Below are 16,092 nucleotides of genomic sequence, written 5' to 3'. Positions count from 1 at the left end.
CACTGTATAATTTGGGGTCCTGACACTGTATAATTTGGGGTCTTCAGTTCCTTCCAGGAGGCTCCAGAAGGGCATCCCCTGCAGTCACAGCTGTCAAGCCCCATAAACAATGCCCAAATTACCATGGATGCCTAAATATTTGCTGTTCTGTCTTACAAGACCATCAGCATCTGTCTCTACACAGGAGCTTATCCCAAAGCCCAAAATGCTCAGAGCCAAACAGAACATAAAGTACAATCATTAAGATGAATATATTTAATGTTATTTTCAAAAATTACTGTGGAATTTTAATGTCTAACTCTTGCTATTAAAATCGACACATTCTAAAATTAAGAAGTAATGTTCAAAATGGGATCATGTGAATGTGGGATTGGGAGGGGGAAAATGAAAGTCACAAGGTTGGAGAGATGGCTCAGCCATTAAGGTAACATGCATGTATTGCTCTTCCAAAGGACCTGAGTTCAATTCCCAGCACCACCTCAGATGGCTCACAATCTCCTGTAATTCCAGCTACAGGAGATCTAACACCTCTGGCTTCCAAGGCACCCACACATAGCATATGCTCACACAGACACACTTATATACATACAATGAAAAGTGTGTGTGTGGGGGGGGTGTGTTACTACATTTGTTATGATCCCTAAAAAATTCAACTTCATTAATACAAGGAGAGAGTCATATGATGGCATCGCTTGCAGAGGTGGCTGAGGAAGTCTTGGTAGTGGGCATGGAAGGAAGACTGTTGCAACCTCCATTTCAAGTACAGCTATTGTTTGATAGAGATTAGGAAGTGAATCTGGAGTCCCTCACTCTGAGACTGCCAGCTTCCAGGTCTCAGCCTTCTCAGTGTTGATGAATGGTATCCTTGATATTGCCCTGCTTTTTCTTATTATGACAAAATACCAGACAAAGGCAACTTGCAGAAGACAGGGTTTGTTTTGCCTTGGTGTGAGTGTGCAGTCCAGTGTGGAAGGGCAGCCATGGAAGGAGGGGCAGGAGACAGTGGTCACATTGCACCTGCAGATGGGAAGCAGAAATAAATGACTGCTGGTGTTCAGCCATTCTCTCTCTCTCTCTCTCTCTCTCTCTCTCTCTCTCTCTATCTCTATCTCTATCTCTCTCTCTCTCTTCCTCTCTCTCCCTCCCCCCTCTCTCTCTCTCTCTGTGTGTGATTGAGATTACATCATTTCTCCCTTCTCTCTCTCCAAATTCTTCCATATACCCCTCCTTGCTCTCTTTCAAATTCATGTCCTTATTTTGCATTAATTGTTGCTGGTGGTGGTGGTGGTGGTGGTGGTGGTGTGTGTGTGTGTGTGTACATGTGTGTTTCTAAATACACAAATACAACTTACTCAGTTTGTGTATCTCTTTCCTTGAGGCAAAGGTCTTACTATATAGACAAGGCTGGCCTAGAATTCATGGAGAACTGCCTTTGTGTGCCTCCCAGATGCTGTCACTTTTCCTTTGTATCCAGGCCAGGATCACAGCCCCTGCAACTGTGCCATCAACATTTAGAATGGGTCTTCCACCTCAGTTAAGCTAGCTTAGAAACTCAAAGACAACCCAGAGTTCTGTCTGTTAGGAGATTTTAGAGTCTGTCAAATTGATGATCCATATTGACTCTCACCATGGGATGAAATGCCTTGAAGAACCAAATAGACCATCATCTTCGAAATGAGCAAGGCCTGATGTTCCCAGTATACCCCATAGGTCCATCAGACCAGTGATTTAGTGACAGAGGGGAGGTCCATTGAGATGGTGATTCCTTATGGCCAGCAGCTACAGGAAACTACACTCCAGCTGCAATGCCAAGTCACAGCAGGACGGTCCAAGTTGCCTGGAAGGCTGTCAGCACACTCCTTTCTTTCACAGTTACGGGTATGCATGAGGCCAGAGTCCCTTCCTGAATTTCCAACTAGCACAACATAGTGCAGCATATTGGAGCATGGAAGCAGAGCGGAGTGTCCAGCAAGTCTGGTTCAATAAACCAGGCTCCAGTAGACTTGAAAAGTCTATGACTTTGAAAACTATTTATTGCTCATAGAAATATGTATCTATGCAAACATGAATGGTTGCTTCTTGTTTGTTTACCTGCCGCCACTTTGAGCATTTTGTATAGTGTGTTTTGATCATATCCACCCCCTCCCCAACTCCTCCCAGGTCTATGCGCCCTTCCCTACCCATGTGATTTAGTTTTCTCTTTTTTCTTCTACTTCTCAAGGCCTCTTGTGCTGCCCATATGTTCTTGGATGTCTTAGAGAAATCTGACTCTCCCTCTCCAGTAGCTATTTTGCCAATCGCTCCTTGGCTAGGGCTGAGTCTTCATGAAAATTTCCCATCCTGCCCCGCCGCCTCAGTGTTAGGATTTGCGCTGGCTTGAGCTCTCACAGGTCTTGTGCATGCTGTCACGATCACTATAAGTCCAAACGTTCAGCTGCCCCATTGTGTCCAGAAGATGCTGCTTCTTTGTAGTCTAGATCTCACCCTCTCTTGGCCACCTCTTCCACAGTGATTCCTGAGCCTTGGGAGGAAGGGAGTATGATTTAAATGTGCCATTTAGAGCTGAGCAGTCTGCAGTCTTTTAATGTTTTCATTTAGGCAAGTTGTGGGTCTCTGTAACAATCACTGCCCTAGTTAAAGTTACTATTGCTGTGATGAAACACCATAACCAAAAGCAAGATTGGGGTAAATGAGTCTATTTGGCTAATGTTTCCTATCAAAATCCATCACTCAAAGAAGTCAGGACAGGAACTCAAATAGGGTCAGAGCCTGGAGGCAGGCGCTGATTAAGAGGCCATGGAGATGTCCTGTTTACTGTCTTGCACATCATGGCGTGTTCACTGTTCTTTCTTTTATACAACCCAAGCTGGAGCCTCTGCAATCAACCACTAATTAAGAAAATACCCTACCGGCCTGTCCACAGCCTTAATCTTACGGAGACATTTTCTCAATTGGTGTTCTCTCCTCTCTGATGACTGTAACTTGTGTCAAATTGACAGAAAATTACCCAGCACCATCACCACCTACTACAAATAGAAGCTTTAGTGATGTACTAATCTATGGGAGCATACTAATCTATGGGTATAGTGGTAACTCATCAGCAATTGGTTTACCACGATTTCCATTTATCAGAGTAACAGTAGTAAGTTCTTCCCTAGGGCCTATGACCGGCTGTAGGCTCTTGGCCTAAATAATGGTACCAGGTGTAAGCTTCACCTTGTGAAGCTGGACTTAAATCCATTCAGAATGCGGTAGGTTGCCCCCATGACATCTGTGCCACTGTTGCAGCCATGGCATACCTTGCTAATCCACTGGTTCTTCTAGCTCAAAGTGTTCAGAGCTGGATACAATTGGTGATTCATTCCTTCTGCTAATGTTAAGTTTATTATTTTTAGGTGAAGTAAAAAATGCATATTTTAGAATTATCTGAGTTCTAACATCTAATAGGGTAAATATCAATAGCACCTCTCATATAAACAGAAACCCTTAGAGGGCCTCAAAAGTGTGAAGAGTACCTTGAGAAGCTGTTAAACATGGCCACCTCCTCCAAGCTTTGGGCTCTCTACTTCTGGGAATGAAAGGCTCTAATTCAGTATATTTTTTTCCTACACATGGAATAAGTGTAACACTTATGTCAAAGTCAGTTTCTCTTATAAATAATGACCACATCTCCCTTCAGTAACTCTCCACACTAAATCCCACAGTCTGCTTTCTCTGTGGAGAAATATTGTGGCTGAAGAAGTAACTTGTTGGAAGCTATCAAACATGGGGCCCCAAACTTCCTAAAAACCTAAAGCATGTGTGAAGGTTTCAGACACTTTCCGGACATGCCGTTTGTACAACTCCACCCTTCTGTTTAGTTTCAAAGTCCTATGTTTACCCTAAATTTTAAACAGGAAGAAATGATTTGTGCTTCTGTCTTTGTTGCAACTAAACCACAAAATATCTTGATATTAAAAGGGGGAATAAGGCAGAGGAAGAAAAATAGAATCTGTAAGAGAGAGATGTCCACCCCAGACTAACATATCCCCAGAGGCAAGGAAACCTCAGGCTATTTTTCCCTATTTCTGTGCTACTTAGAAACCCTGCCAGCCCCTGGCCTAGGGGTCCTTGCCCTGAGAACCACCACTTACTGATATTAATGCACATGGGTTGTCAAGTCAGGCATTATCCAAGAGATCCATCTCACTTCTCTTTCAACTCACATTCTTTCTCTCCACAGGAATTTAACGGGTACATTTCCAGAATACCCCAATGAAGAAGACGGAGGCTCAGCTATTATATTTTCCAACAAGACCCCGGAACAGGTAAAAGAATGTATGAGAAGTAAAAAGTAGTTAAACCATGCTCACATTTCCTTAGACTTGAATGAGAATGGATTCAGTTTGTTAAGCTTCCATTATTTTCTTAGAACCACTTATATGACATACCCTAGGGTGAATATCATCTCACAAGTCCTTTCTGGTTTGTTTCACAATCCATTTTTCTTTCTCCTGTCCAGTTTTGAAAAAGCTGTGAAGACATATCAAGCCATTTTTCCTGTCAGGTCTTAACAGTCTGAGTTCTGGTTCCTGGTACCTCCCCTCCCTTTTCCCTCCCCAACATCAGGCCACTGACTCCAGAAGTTCACTCCCCCATCTTCCACATCTCAAGCATGCTCTCTCCTGCTGCCCACATCTGCTCCACCTAGCTCTAAGATATCTTTCCTCAGGTCTACCAGTTAATATTGCCTTGGCAACTCTAACAAATGCAGTAAGATTTTAAAACAGTTATAAATACTTTAATTGACATTTCATTATTTCACATTATGGGTTGTCTTCCTAGAAAATGCAATAATCTCAACATGAACTCATTGATAGATACCCTGTTGTCCAGAATTACGTGTGTAAAACTTTACTGGGAAGATGACAGAACCCTTAGTTAGACAAAGAGAATGCTGGATTGTTTCCCTGAAGACTCACTAAAATAGAAGTATACTTTGTCCCTAAATCTCTACCCTTGATGCAATTTCAGTCAAATCCAAAGTAATTTTTTTTTGGATTGACCAACATATTTTCACGTTTTTATGGAAGAACACATGGAAATCTCCAAAAATGTTTAGTTAAATAATCCGTAATGGTGGAGAAAATGCTATGGGCCAGCTGCTATGCAAAGCACATGCAAACGAGCCCTGGGAAGATCAGGCAACCTGGGCAAACTCACAGTTCACGAACTGTGGCTCTGAAATTCAAACCTCTGTGGACAACTGTGGAATAACTGTATTCAGAAGCCAATTCAGACACAAATTAGAAGCCAGTCATCCTGAGGGTTCCTTTCAAAGCAGGGAGTATGGACAGCAGGTAAAATGATGGCCAGGCCCTCTCAATGGCAGAATCCACTACATCCTTAGCCTCTCCTGATTTGCACAATAAATTCCTCTTGCAATGAATATTTACATATAAAAATGTGAAGCAAAAACTTGACAGGAAATTGCTGGAATGTTTAATAATCAGAAGAATGGGGGATAACTTTGGTAGCGTGTTGTCATAGGCAGAATTCATATAGAAAACAGGCTAATATAATGCACTTCATAAAACTCAAGCGGTGAAAAATAACACCATAAGTGAAATGCTTGCAGCATCTTTGATGAATGGTTCGTTCATATTTAAAGAGTCCTTAGAAAGTAATAAATCATCATCCCCATAGAAAAGGCATCAAATGTGAACAGAACGTTCTTAAAGGAAAAAAAAAAAAAAGGTTTTAATTACTGGCAAAGACCTTTCACTATAAAACAGTTTTGCTGTGTCTCTTTATGCACACAACTAATAAAAAATTCTAAGTTAGAAAACCAGCTCAGTGTGCCTGAGGAAAATGTCAATCTCAAACACTATGGCTGGGTAAATTCATTAGCATGACATCCAGAATTTCAGTGTGGATGTTGAAGGACACCATTTGAAGAATATGTACTAAAGAAAATAAGAAGACAGGTTGCCAGAAGTTAGAAATGGTAGACTTTTTCATACATGGCAAATAGTAAGGACCATAGTCTGGATGTGGATACCCTCTGCCATAGCTAAGCACAACCATGATAGCAGAAAGGCAGCCATGATGGTATGTAAATGATAGGGCTGTGAAGATCTGCCCTGAATACCATACCTTATGACCCCTGCCATGGGTGAGTGTAAAAGTTGTTCATGTATGCCTTGTTTATAGTTAGGATGAAAAACACCAGACAGACAGAGAGAGAGAGAGAGAGAGAGAGAGAGAGAGAGAGAGAGAGAGAGAGTTGAAGTATTCTTTGTAGCCCAGGCTAGCCTCAAACTCATTATGTATCAAGGATAACCTTGAACTTCAGATCCTCCTGACTCCAGTACCTTTGTACTGGGGTTACTGGAATGTATCACCACATATGTGTGCACATTGTTAAAGATAGAACGTTGTTAAAGGTAGCTTCATGCCCTCTAGTGTTTTGGGCTTTTTTGGTTAGTTGGTTTGTTTTGGTTTTGTTTGGTTTTTAAGGTTTATTTTATTTTATGTATATGAATGTTTTACCTGTGTGTGTGTGTGTACCTTGTGTTTCTGTGGATGTCAGAAGAAGGCATTGGATCTCCTGAAGCTGGAATTACTGGTGTTTGTGAGCCCTCATGTGGGTGCTGAGAACCCACCAGTGCTCTTAATTGCTGAACCATCTCTCCAGTCCCCCACACCCCTCCAGTGTTCTTATGAGGAGATAAGTACCTGGAGCACCGTGCAGAGCAGGTCCCCACTGTTAAGGTCAGGGTCAGAGACCTCACACCAGCCTCTAAGGCAGACTGCCCGCTGTGTACCCTGTGGCCTATGGGGTCAGGTGCAGGGTTCCTCTTCAACCTGACATGTTCATGCTGAGGCCAGCATCATTGTCATCCCTTCAGACCACACGCTGGCCCTCCCCCAGAGCACCATGAGCATGCAATACCAGCACCATTACCAGGCAGGTCAACAGGCTTTGCCCTAAAAGGCCACCACTTTAACTGTTGTTTTCTTTCTTTCTTCCTTCCTTCCTTCCTTCCTTCCTTCCTTTCTTTCTTTCTTTCTTTCGTTCTTTCTTCCTTCCTTCCTTCCGTGTATGTGTGTGTGTGTGTGTGTGTGTGTGTGTGTGTGTGTGTGTGTGTGTGTGTTTAGGTCTTTCTCTGCAGCTAAGTCTTCAGGAACAAGTAGGGTCTTGAAAGTCAGAGCAGGGCAAGCAGCCAAACACGCTTCACTGTGGTTTAGAGAGCCGTGATTATGGGATTAAGAATGTTGGTGGAATGTCTCAGTTGTCCACAAGAAACATGAAAGGGAGGGGCTGAATCTAGTCAAACTAAAAACAAACCTGAGGGCGCCTGGTTAATACATTCTGATAAAGCAAAGGGGACCACAGGGCAGCTTGACATTAAACGACAGATGATGGAAAGTAAGAGAAGACCAGTGATTACAGACCACATTCCAACAAAGGCTGTATCTGCAGCCTGAGCCTGCCAGTCTAGGGATGGAGATCAGGCTAAAGCTTCCTGCCTGGACCATGTGTGATCAGATGAGAGAGCATGCATCAAGCGCGGAGTTCAATTCCCAGCACTGTAGGGGAGGGGGGGGATACTGGCTCTTTAAAGCTAACAGCACATTAAAAAGGTAAACCATAGTAATAAAGTGGCAAGTATAATGCAAACACACTTTGCGTTTAAGATATGTGTGGATGCTTTGTCTCATGGGAGGTGGACCAAAGAAAAGAGCATGGACTAATCACATGGATGTGGAAGGGTTATTTCCAAATTCAGCATCCCTCCCCCATGCTGAAAAATAAAAACCTCTTTTGAAGTTTTGGTGCCAAAGACACCCTCAAATGTTACAAGCCATTTCTATGGCTCTTGCTTACCCTCCAGAACTTGGTGGAAATACACTATTGCTGCAGATACCACTTGAGACACAGGAAATGGAGAAAGTACCAAGCTGGTATGGACTTGGAAGCTTCATCCTTACTGGCTAGATTTCATAGTGCCAGAAGGTTCTATTTACAGTACTGAGGAAAGAAAAAAAATATTCAACCATCCTATCCAGCTGTGAACCTCATGAACTACAGTACTAACAGACCCTGCAGGACGTGCCCACTGGTGTAACAGTGGCATGAGTATTCTGAATGTAACCAAATACTTTCTGAATAGATCTAAAGCCTTCCATGAGACAGAATTTGTGCCTAGGCTATGTCTAGGTGGGTCATAGGCCATAGGGAAACCTACTACTATTATTCTTCTAAATAGAGTAATAAACTGCTCAGGATCATTGTGGAAGAGGAAAGATTATAAGAGCCAGAGGAAGTGGGTTTCCACAGAGAAACATTATTTGTTGGACCAGAGCAGCTATCAAGCCAGTCAAAATCCCAGGATGGATAGGGGAGGGGATTATGAGATTGCATTGCTATCTAAGGAGCTGCTGCACTTGGTGGCTGCTGAGGAAGGGAGAGTCGGTTTTCTTCAGTGATGTGGCCCATGAGAAGGCTACCCATGCTTCAGCAGATGGTCCTATACCCACCAATGCACATACAGGAAGCACTAAGGGGACTCAGTGTCTGTCTGTGTTAAAGATCAAGCACATGGAATTGGGAGGAAATAATGATAGAGGGGATAGGAGAGGAATTGGAGGAGGTAAGGATGGGGTGGATTTGATCAAAACATTATATGCATGCATGAAATTCTCAATAAATAGTTGAAGTCAATAAAACTGAAATATATCTACCCTTCTTTAACATAACAATGAATTTCCATCTTGGTGTGAAACCCAATGTCATGCCTAATTAAATTCACGAGAAAGTTTCATGGCAGAAACACACAGGAATGGTTGTTACACATAGTTCTGTGTCAACTACTGTGTACTCTCAGACAAGACAAAGGGCAAGACACAGAAACTGGGATGGGCAAGGGATGATGTACTACAGATGTATCCCATACACAGAAAAGCAATGAGAATAGGCTGAAGAGCTGAATAACATTCGGGCTAAAACAGGAGCTGTACACTATTAGTGAGCAGAGCAGTGGATCTGTGTGTGCAAACACTAGTGGAGAGAAAACACCACTGAAGCCATTTACAGCACCAACGTCACCATAAAGATGTGATGCCTGTGGTAAACTCAGTAACAGTTGTGTGCTGTGAGAGAAGACAGAGGGGGGGCTGCCCTTTGCTTCAGACGATCAGCATCACAAAACCCCAGCTCTGCTAAATATTGTTCTATAGATATAATTGATCGAAAATAATCTTCATAGTATTATTTGTTGGGGCCTCAGAGAGGAGAGGGGGTGAGGGTGACCTCTCAAGCTTCAGGCAGAAAACAAATAGCCAAGGATACCCAGTCAAACCTCGAGCAAAAGTGGCCTGTCGGGAAAGAACCAGCCTCTGCCAGGTGAGCAAGTACTGACAAGCTCTAGCTTCCATATACATGCATACACACACACACACACACACACACACACACACACACACACACACACACACACACACGTTCATCCTCTGAGTAGAAAATAGAGCAGGAGCAATCCTCAGGTTGAATTACTTGGGTTTAAAATGTAACAGGACTGGCATGCCCTGCTGCCACTGGCCATCTGGGGAAAGCATGGTGTCTTCTAATGTCAGTGCAAACCCTGAAAAATGTGTAGATACAGAGAGAGGTTATCTGACCTCCATCCATCCTTCCTCTGAGAGCAGACAGACAGCCCTCCTGACAAATCCTCCTCAAGGTAGGTGGCTGCTTCCAGCAGGGATGGAGCCCAGCAGCATGGGAAACATCCTCCTGATCATGCTGTGTGAGGAGATATGATTATTTTGGGTTTTTTTTCCCCATAGGTTATTGAGGATATCCTAGCCAGCCAAGAAGAAGAAGAAAAACTCAAAAAGAAAAAGAAAAAGGAGGAAAAGGAGAATAAGCCGAAAAAAAGCAAAAAGGAGAAGGAGAGGAAAGTCAACATGAAAGAAAAGGCTATAAAGGTACAGAGTGTAAGAGTGTTGGAAGTCGGACTCTCTTTGTAGTCCTTCTGCTGGGCTGTGCCGGGAGGGTAGGGGTAACCTCGAGTCTGCTAAGGCCTCTGTCCCTAGCTTCAGATTTCATTGTATTTTGGGTTGATCAGCATCAGTGGCAATCTTTTCTGCTTTTTATAAATATCTACCAGGATCACTGTCAGTGTGGACAACTCAGTCGGTTTATATAATTTACACAATTATTCCCCCAAAATAAACCATCGTACTTGTCTTTCTTCAAGGCAAGCTGCTTGGCAAACCAAGCAGCCAGTGTGAAGTGAAAATAATCCTGTCTTTGTTAGCCCAAGTGTGCTCATTTGAATTTGTCAGAAACACTGAGTCTGAGGGGATGCCTCAGCAGCACCTTCAGAAATCACCAGTAAAGTGCAAGCAGCTAGCATTTGCCCCAGGAGATAGCTGGGTAAAAAGATATTAGCGCTGCCTTATGTGTTTTAATTACATACTAGGGGAGTCCCAGTTTTATTTCTCTTGCTGTGGTAAAATACCCTGGGATGAAGGAGAGGAAAGCAACTTAGTTGAGAAAGGGTTCATTGCAGCTCATAACTCCAGTTACAGTCCATCATAGCAGGGAAGCCATGGCGGCCTGGCGGGAGCTTGAAGCAGATGGTTACATCTGTCAAGAGCAGAGAGAAGTGAACACATGCATATTACATGCTTGAGTTCAGCTTCATTTTTTCACTCGGACACAGTGGCGGCTGTCTAAAGAATGCTGCTATTCACAATGGGCTGGTTCTTCTAAACCTTGGAGAGACTTTATCTTAAAAATGACCAATTACATTTATAACTAGCCTCTATTAGCAAAAAGTATGCTCTTTCCAAAATATCGTGTAAGCAGAGAGCTGCACATTCTGAAGGTCCATGAGATACTGTCAAATAATCATCACGGAGAAGGAGAAGCCACCTGGGTGGAAGACAGTGATCTGAATGATGGACTTCCAGCTGAAGTCATCAGTGACTTGGTGTCTGGAGTTCCCATCCTATGGATCAGTCGGATGAGGGAAGGATAGAGTCAGTATCTTTGGATCTCTGTGTTTGCACATAAGAATATCATGGAAGAAGGGCAGGAAGATTGTAAGTGACAGGGGACATACATGCCTGCAGCGAGACAGTATTTGCCAGACAAGACATGGCCATCACATGAACCCACAATGGCAAGTCCTGCAAAGGAGGGAGCCAGCCAAAACCTCAGCATGCACTGGGGAGGGGCTTGTGAAGCCATCAAGTGCCAATAGTTCCTCAGCTACTTTTAACCTTGCACTTGAACGCCATGATCTTCATTAGCAACCCAGAGCTGTTGGTGCCTGTCTTTCTCACCCGCACAAAATCAGCAACTGAGCTGGTACAATTTGCAAAACAAAACCGAAGACTACAGTGCTCTGACCCAAATCCTCTCCTTTTTCTTTGATGATTGTGCGTTTGACTTTTGTCAGAAGGATGCCCAGGTTTTTGTTTGAGAAGCAGTGACAGTGAGGAAACAATACTCCCACCACACACAGGTGGTGTCGGGGTACAAATGGAGCAGTTAGTCACCCCGACCATCCAAGTAAGAATCAAAAGGCTTGCTGCACCTATCCGGCCAGTGAAACCTGTGACTCCTTGGCATTGTGGTGTGACGGGCAGGTTCCGCCCAGGCAGGCGAGCAGCAGAGAACAATGCGAAGTTCCTTTAGTATGGAGCAGTATGAGTGGCCCCTTCCCTTTGAGTTTTAGGTTTTTCTCAGTGCTGTGTGTGATGGTGTCATTTGCGAAACTAATGGGGTGAGGTGGCTCCTGCTGTCTCACAGCAGGAGGATCCAGGGGGTGGTGTGAATGCCTTCAGGGGAGTCAGGTCCTACTGTCTGGCCTTGGCGGACAGTAGTGTGTACCCTCGGCGGTCCCGGTCCCTGAGTGACATTTGCACTACTCCGAAGAAAAGCTTGTGGAGGCTCACACTCCTTACCTGGAAACACTGGGCTCATTGGGTGGCAAAAGCAAGCTTGCTAAAGTCATCAGTGATAACATTAGACAGGGGGACATGAAAAGTGCAGGGACAAGAAGTGTGACCTCCTGGCCTGGAGTGGAAGAGGCTAAGAACTCAGATCCATAAGCCAGCTCCCTTACCCATCTCCTCTAAAGATATATGTCCTGTCAGTCAGCTCCCAAATAATGATGCAGAGACTTTTTATTAATTATGAAAGCTTGTTTCTAACTTGCTCATAACTTACATTAACCCATTTATATTAGCCTACATTCTACCACATGGCTTTTGCTCTATCCCATTCTGACTTGTTCCTGTCTGGTGGGCTTCTCTTCCTCTCTTCTCCCCAGAGCCTTCTCTGTCCCTGGAAGTTCCCCCCAACCTCTTCCTAGCTATTGGCCATTCAGCTTTTTATTGCACCAATCACAGCAACACATCCTCACACAGACACAGTGGACAAGTATCCCACAACAGATTGTGTGTGTGTGTGTGTGTGTGTGTGTGTGTGTGTGTGTGTGTGTGTGCAACCAAGTTCTCCACTCTCAACCACCTGGCCCTTGCCTTCCCAGCTCCATGCTGAGCAAGCTGTGAGCATGACACTCACTTGCCCGCAAGAGGCTGGGACTGGACTTGCCTCTACTCAGAACAATCTCCAAGTGCTTGGCTAGAGGGTCATGGCCAGAAAGATCCCATCAGAAAAACACAGGGCTGCAACTAGGTGTGCAGTGCACTTACGCGACCCCATCAGAGTAAAGATTCTGGGGAAATAAATGACCTTAGGATGAAGGTGGCAGATGCAAACTTCCTGGAGGAAAATTCTACAACATTTGTCCAAAGAAGTGATGTATCGGATGCTTAGAACAGCAGCCAAAGAAGAGTTACTCAATGAAGCTGAAGGCTCTTTATCAAAGAAAGACATGTATTTGGAGGGAGCAGCAGAAGCTCCACTGTGTTTTACCCTCCAGTGAAGGCAGCTCCTGTAACTGCCAATTATGTCGTTACTGCATGGAAAGCTGGACCCTATTATGTCATGGGAATTCACCAGGATTAGGTGTTTGCCAAACCAGTCTCACAACGGTTTTTGCCCTTGAGAACTTGATCTGTATTGTAGAAATAAAACAGGCCTCCAGTTTTATGTCTGTGCCTTGAACACCTGTTTGACACAGAGCAGGAAGGCTGTGTGAGATGGTGTTCCTGCCTGAGCCCTGAACAGCGATGACAACAAGCACAGTGATAGTCCATAGCGTGTACAGAGAAAGAGATTCTCATAAAGGAGAAAGTGTGCCACGAGGTGCCAAAGCAGCATCCCAATGGCCAACCCCACCTCTGCCGCCCTGCCCTTAGGCCAAATCCAAAATATGTGCAGAATTCAGCTCTGGGGCCGTCCCTGGCCCTGCCTCTAGGTTTGATATTTCTCTGTGCGTGTCTGCTGGATCTCCCACTTTCCTCCCCTGCTCCCCCCACCACACACACACACACACACACACACACACACACACACACCTGCAAACATCACAGCTCTCAACAGGAACTCCAAAAGCCAAGGAAAGAAATCAAAGCAGAGAGAGGGTAGGAAGCCAACCAGTGCAGAATCGACATTGTGAAATGGCCCTATCACTAAAAGCATCCTACAGTCAATGGAACCCCGTTATGATAAGTTTTTCCAGCCAGCCTGGTCCCACAGCCATGTCAGCCCCAAATAACACACAGAGACATTGTATTGGATATGCTATTGGCTTGTTACTAGTGTTTATTACTGGCTAGCTCTGTCTTAAATATTAACCCATTTCTAATAATCTAGGTATTTCCATGTGGTCTTTTCTTACTGGAGAGAGGGTCTGGATCTCTTTCCTCAAGTCTCTACATCTTGAATCTCTTTCTACTACATCTCCCAGAATCCTCCTTGTCTCTGAGTCCCGCCTATCTTGCCTTTCTATTTGCCAACAGTGCTTTACTCATTAACCAATAAGAGAAACACATATTTACAGAATGACATCTCCCATCAGAACCCCACTCAAGATTCCACTGACATTCCCCACAAACAGAAGAAAAAAAATTATCCTCAAATCCACACGGAGGCACAAAAAAAATCCAAACAGCCAAATTAGTCCTGAAGAAAAAGGACTGCTGTATTGTTGGAGGCATCACAATAGCCAACTTCACACTATACCACAGTAACCAAAACAGCATGGTGCCGGCGGACAGGCATGTAAAGCCGTGGAACAGACCAACACTTTATAAAACACACACCGGAGAGAAGACTGCCTCTTCAAATAGTGCCAGAGACTGGGTACCGCCAATAGAATGGCTTTCACTGAGAATTCGAACAAGAGCCAGGCATCATGGTGCAAACCCTGAGCCAGAGGCAGGCAGATCTCTGTTAGCCGGAGGCCAGCCTGATCTACACAGAGAGTTGCAGGCACCCAGAGCTATAAAGGGAGAAAGACCCTGTCTCAAAGAGACAAGCAAACAAGGAAAAAGAATAGAAACAATAAATGCTAGTGATGTTGTTGGGGGAAAGGAACACTTCTCATGCTGCTAGTGGGTGTAAGTTAGTGCAGCCACTGTAGTGTGGGACCCTCAAAGTCTGATTTAAAGAGAATTGTCTAGCTACAGCACCCCTAGGCATGTGTCTGAGGGTTCTAAATCATCTTACTACAGGGATTTCTATATGTCCATGTTCATTGAGGCACCCTCCACAGCAGCCAAGATAAAAATGACCCTAGGAGCCCATGGACACATGACTAGATTTAAAAAAAAAAAAAATGTGGTCCATATACACAATGGAGTGTTGTTTAACCACAAATAACAATAGTGTGCCGTTGGCAGATGGAACAGATCATCACCTGAAGCAAAAGAAGTCAGACTTGAAAGATGAGTGTTGTATGTTTTCTCCGATGTGTGGAAATTAGGTTTCTAATTTCTAAGTGTATGGGGTTGGGGGTTATTTGAATTAAGGTACCAGAAGGAGAGGAAAGGGGGAACAAACATGGGTGATGGGATGAGTATAGGAAAGGAAAGTAACAGACACACGAGGGAGGGGGAAGACACTGGTGACACTAAGAGTTTTGTCCTCTAATTGGACACAGATTGGACTTCCGCCCGTGAGCACCAGCTGTCACTGCTGCTGGTTCTGTTGTTTGTGACACCTCCCCTGCAGATTTTTCCCGCTCATGCCTAGGTATCTTCATACCAAACATAGGACCACAGCCAGCCCTAAACTAACAGCACCACAGGTGGGGTTCCTAATCAATATGAGATTAAAGTAATCTGACCCAGCAGTCAGATTAGCTGCTTCTCCTACTCTGAGTCCTGGTAGTTCTGGAACAATATTCTTTTCTGGCTCTACAAGGCAGGTGACTCCCTTACCTGCCAGACAAACCGTGGTCCTACACTCCTTCTCCAACCCCAGGATCACCCTGGGCGTCTATGAGACAGCCTGTACCACTTGTTTCTGGTGTCTCTCCTGGTGAGCATGGACCTCCTGGCACCTGCAGCCTAGCAAAAGCCCATGGGAGGAGGGTCCCACCTTGGCCAAGCAGAGCACAGAGCTCATCTTGGGTCAGAAACTGGCTGGGGTCTAACCAGACAGACTTTGAGCATTTCTTATGCGTAGGACCCTCTGAAATACAGTCTTTGTTTCTAGCTTCTCTCAGCTCAGTGCATCCTTGTAGTGGGTGTTTTTGCCTCATTCCTTCCCATGGGTAAAAAGCAGCATAGTATTTGTTATCTGTGGGTTAAGCGTGCGTGTTTTATATTCTTCTTTACACCAGTGCTGGGGTGAAAAGCTGGCTGCTGTCGATTCCTGGAGAAGAGGTACCAAAGCCCAAAATCATCAGAAAGTGTTAGCAGCCAGAAAGAGACAACAGGAGAAAGGAGTCAGGGGAAGGAAAGAACATGCTACTGTACACACAAGACCACATCCTCCTCTGTAGACAGCATCCTCATCCATAGACAGCATCCTCCTCTATAAACAGCATCCTCCTCTGTAGACAGCATCCTCCTACATAGACAGCATCCTCATCCATATGGCTGCAACAGTGTCAAGAGCAAGGAAACAGTCTGGGGACCAGAGCTAGGAGGGCTGCATGCAGTCTGCAACAGGCTGGGACTTTG

General features: G+C 44.5%; 1 protein-coding gene across 2 annotated transcripts in view; it reads left to right on the top strand.

The window, feature by feature from the left end:
- Iqca1 (IQ motif containing with AAA domain 1) overlaps positions 1-16,092 on the top strand; it is a 106,102-nt gene that overhangs the window by 38,258 nt on the left and 51,752 nt on the right. For both annotated transcript variants that reach the window (XM_051190771.1, XM_051190770.1), the window contains 2 exons: positions 4,223-4,307; positions 9,829-9,969. In XM_051190771.1, coding sequence (XP_051046728.1) covers positions 4,223-4,307; positions 9,829-9,969 — 226 coding nt within the window. The remainder of the gene's footprint in view (positions 1-4,222; positions 4,308-9,828; positions 9,970-16,092) is intronic.

This window comes from Phodopus roborovskii, unplaced genomic scaffold (assembly GCF_943737965.1).
Source record: "Phodopus roborovskii unplaced genomic scaffold, PHOROB, whole genome shotgun sequence".
NCBI lineage: Eukaryota > Metazoa > Chordata > Mammalia > Rodentia > Cricetidae > Phodopus > Phodopus roborovskii.
The sequence above is the reverse complement of the archived record's forward strand: the minus strand, read 5'-3'. Positions and strand labels throughout refer to the sequence as shown.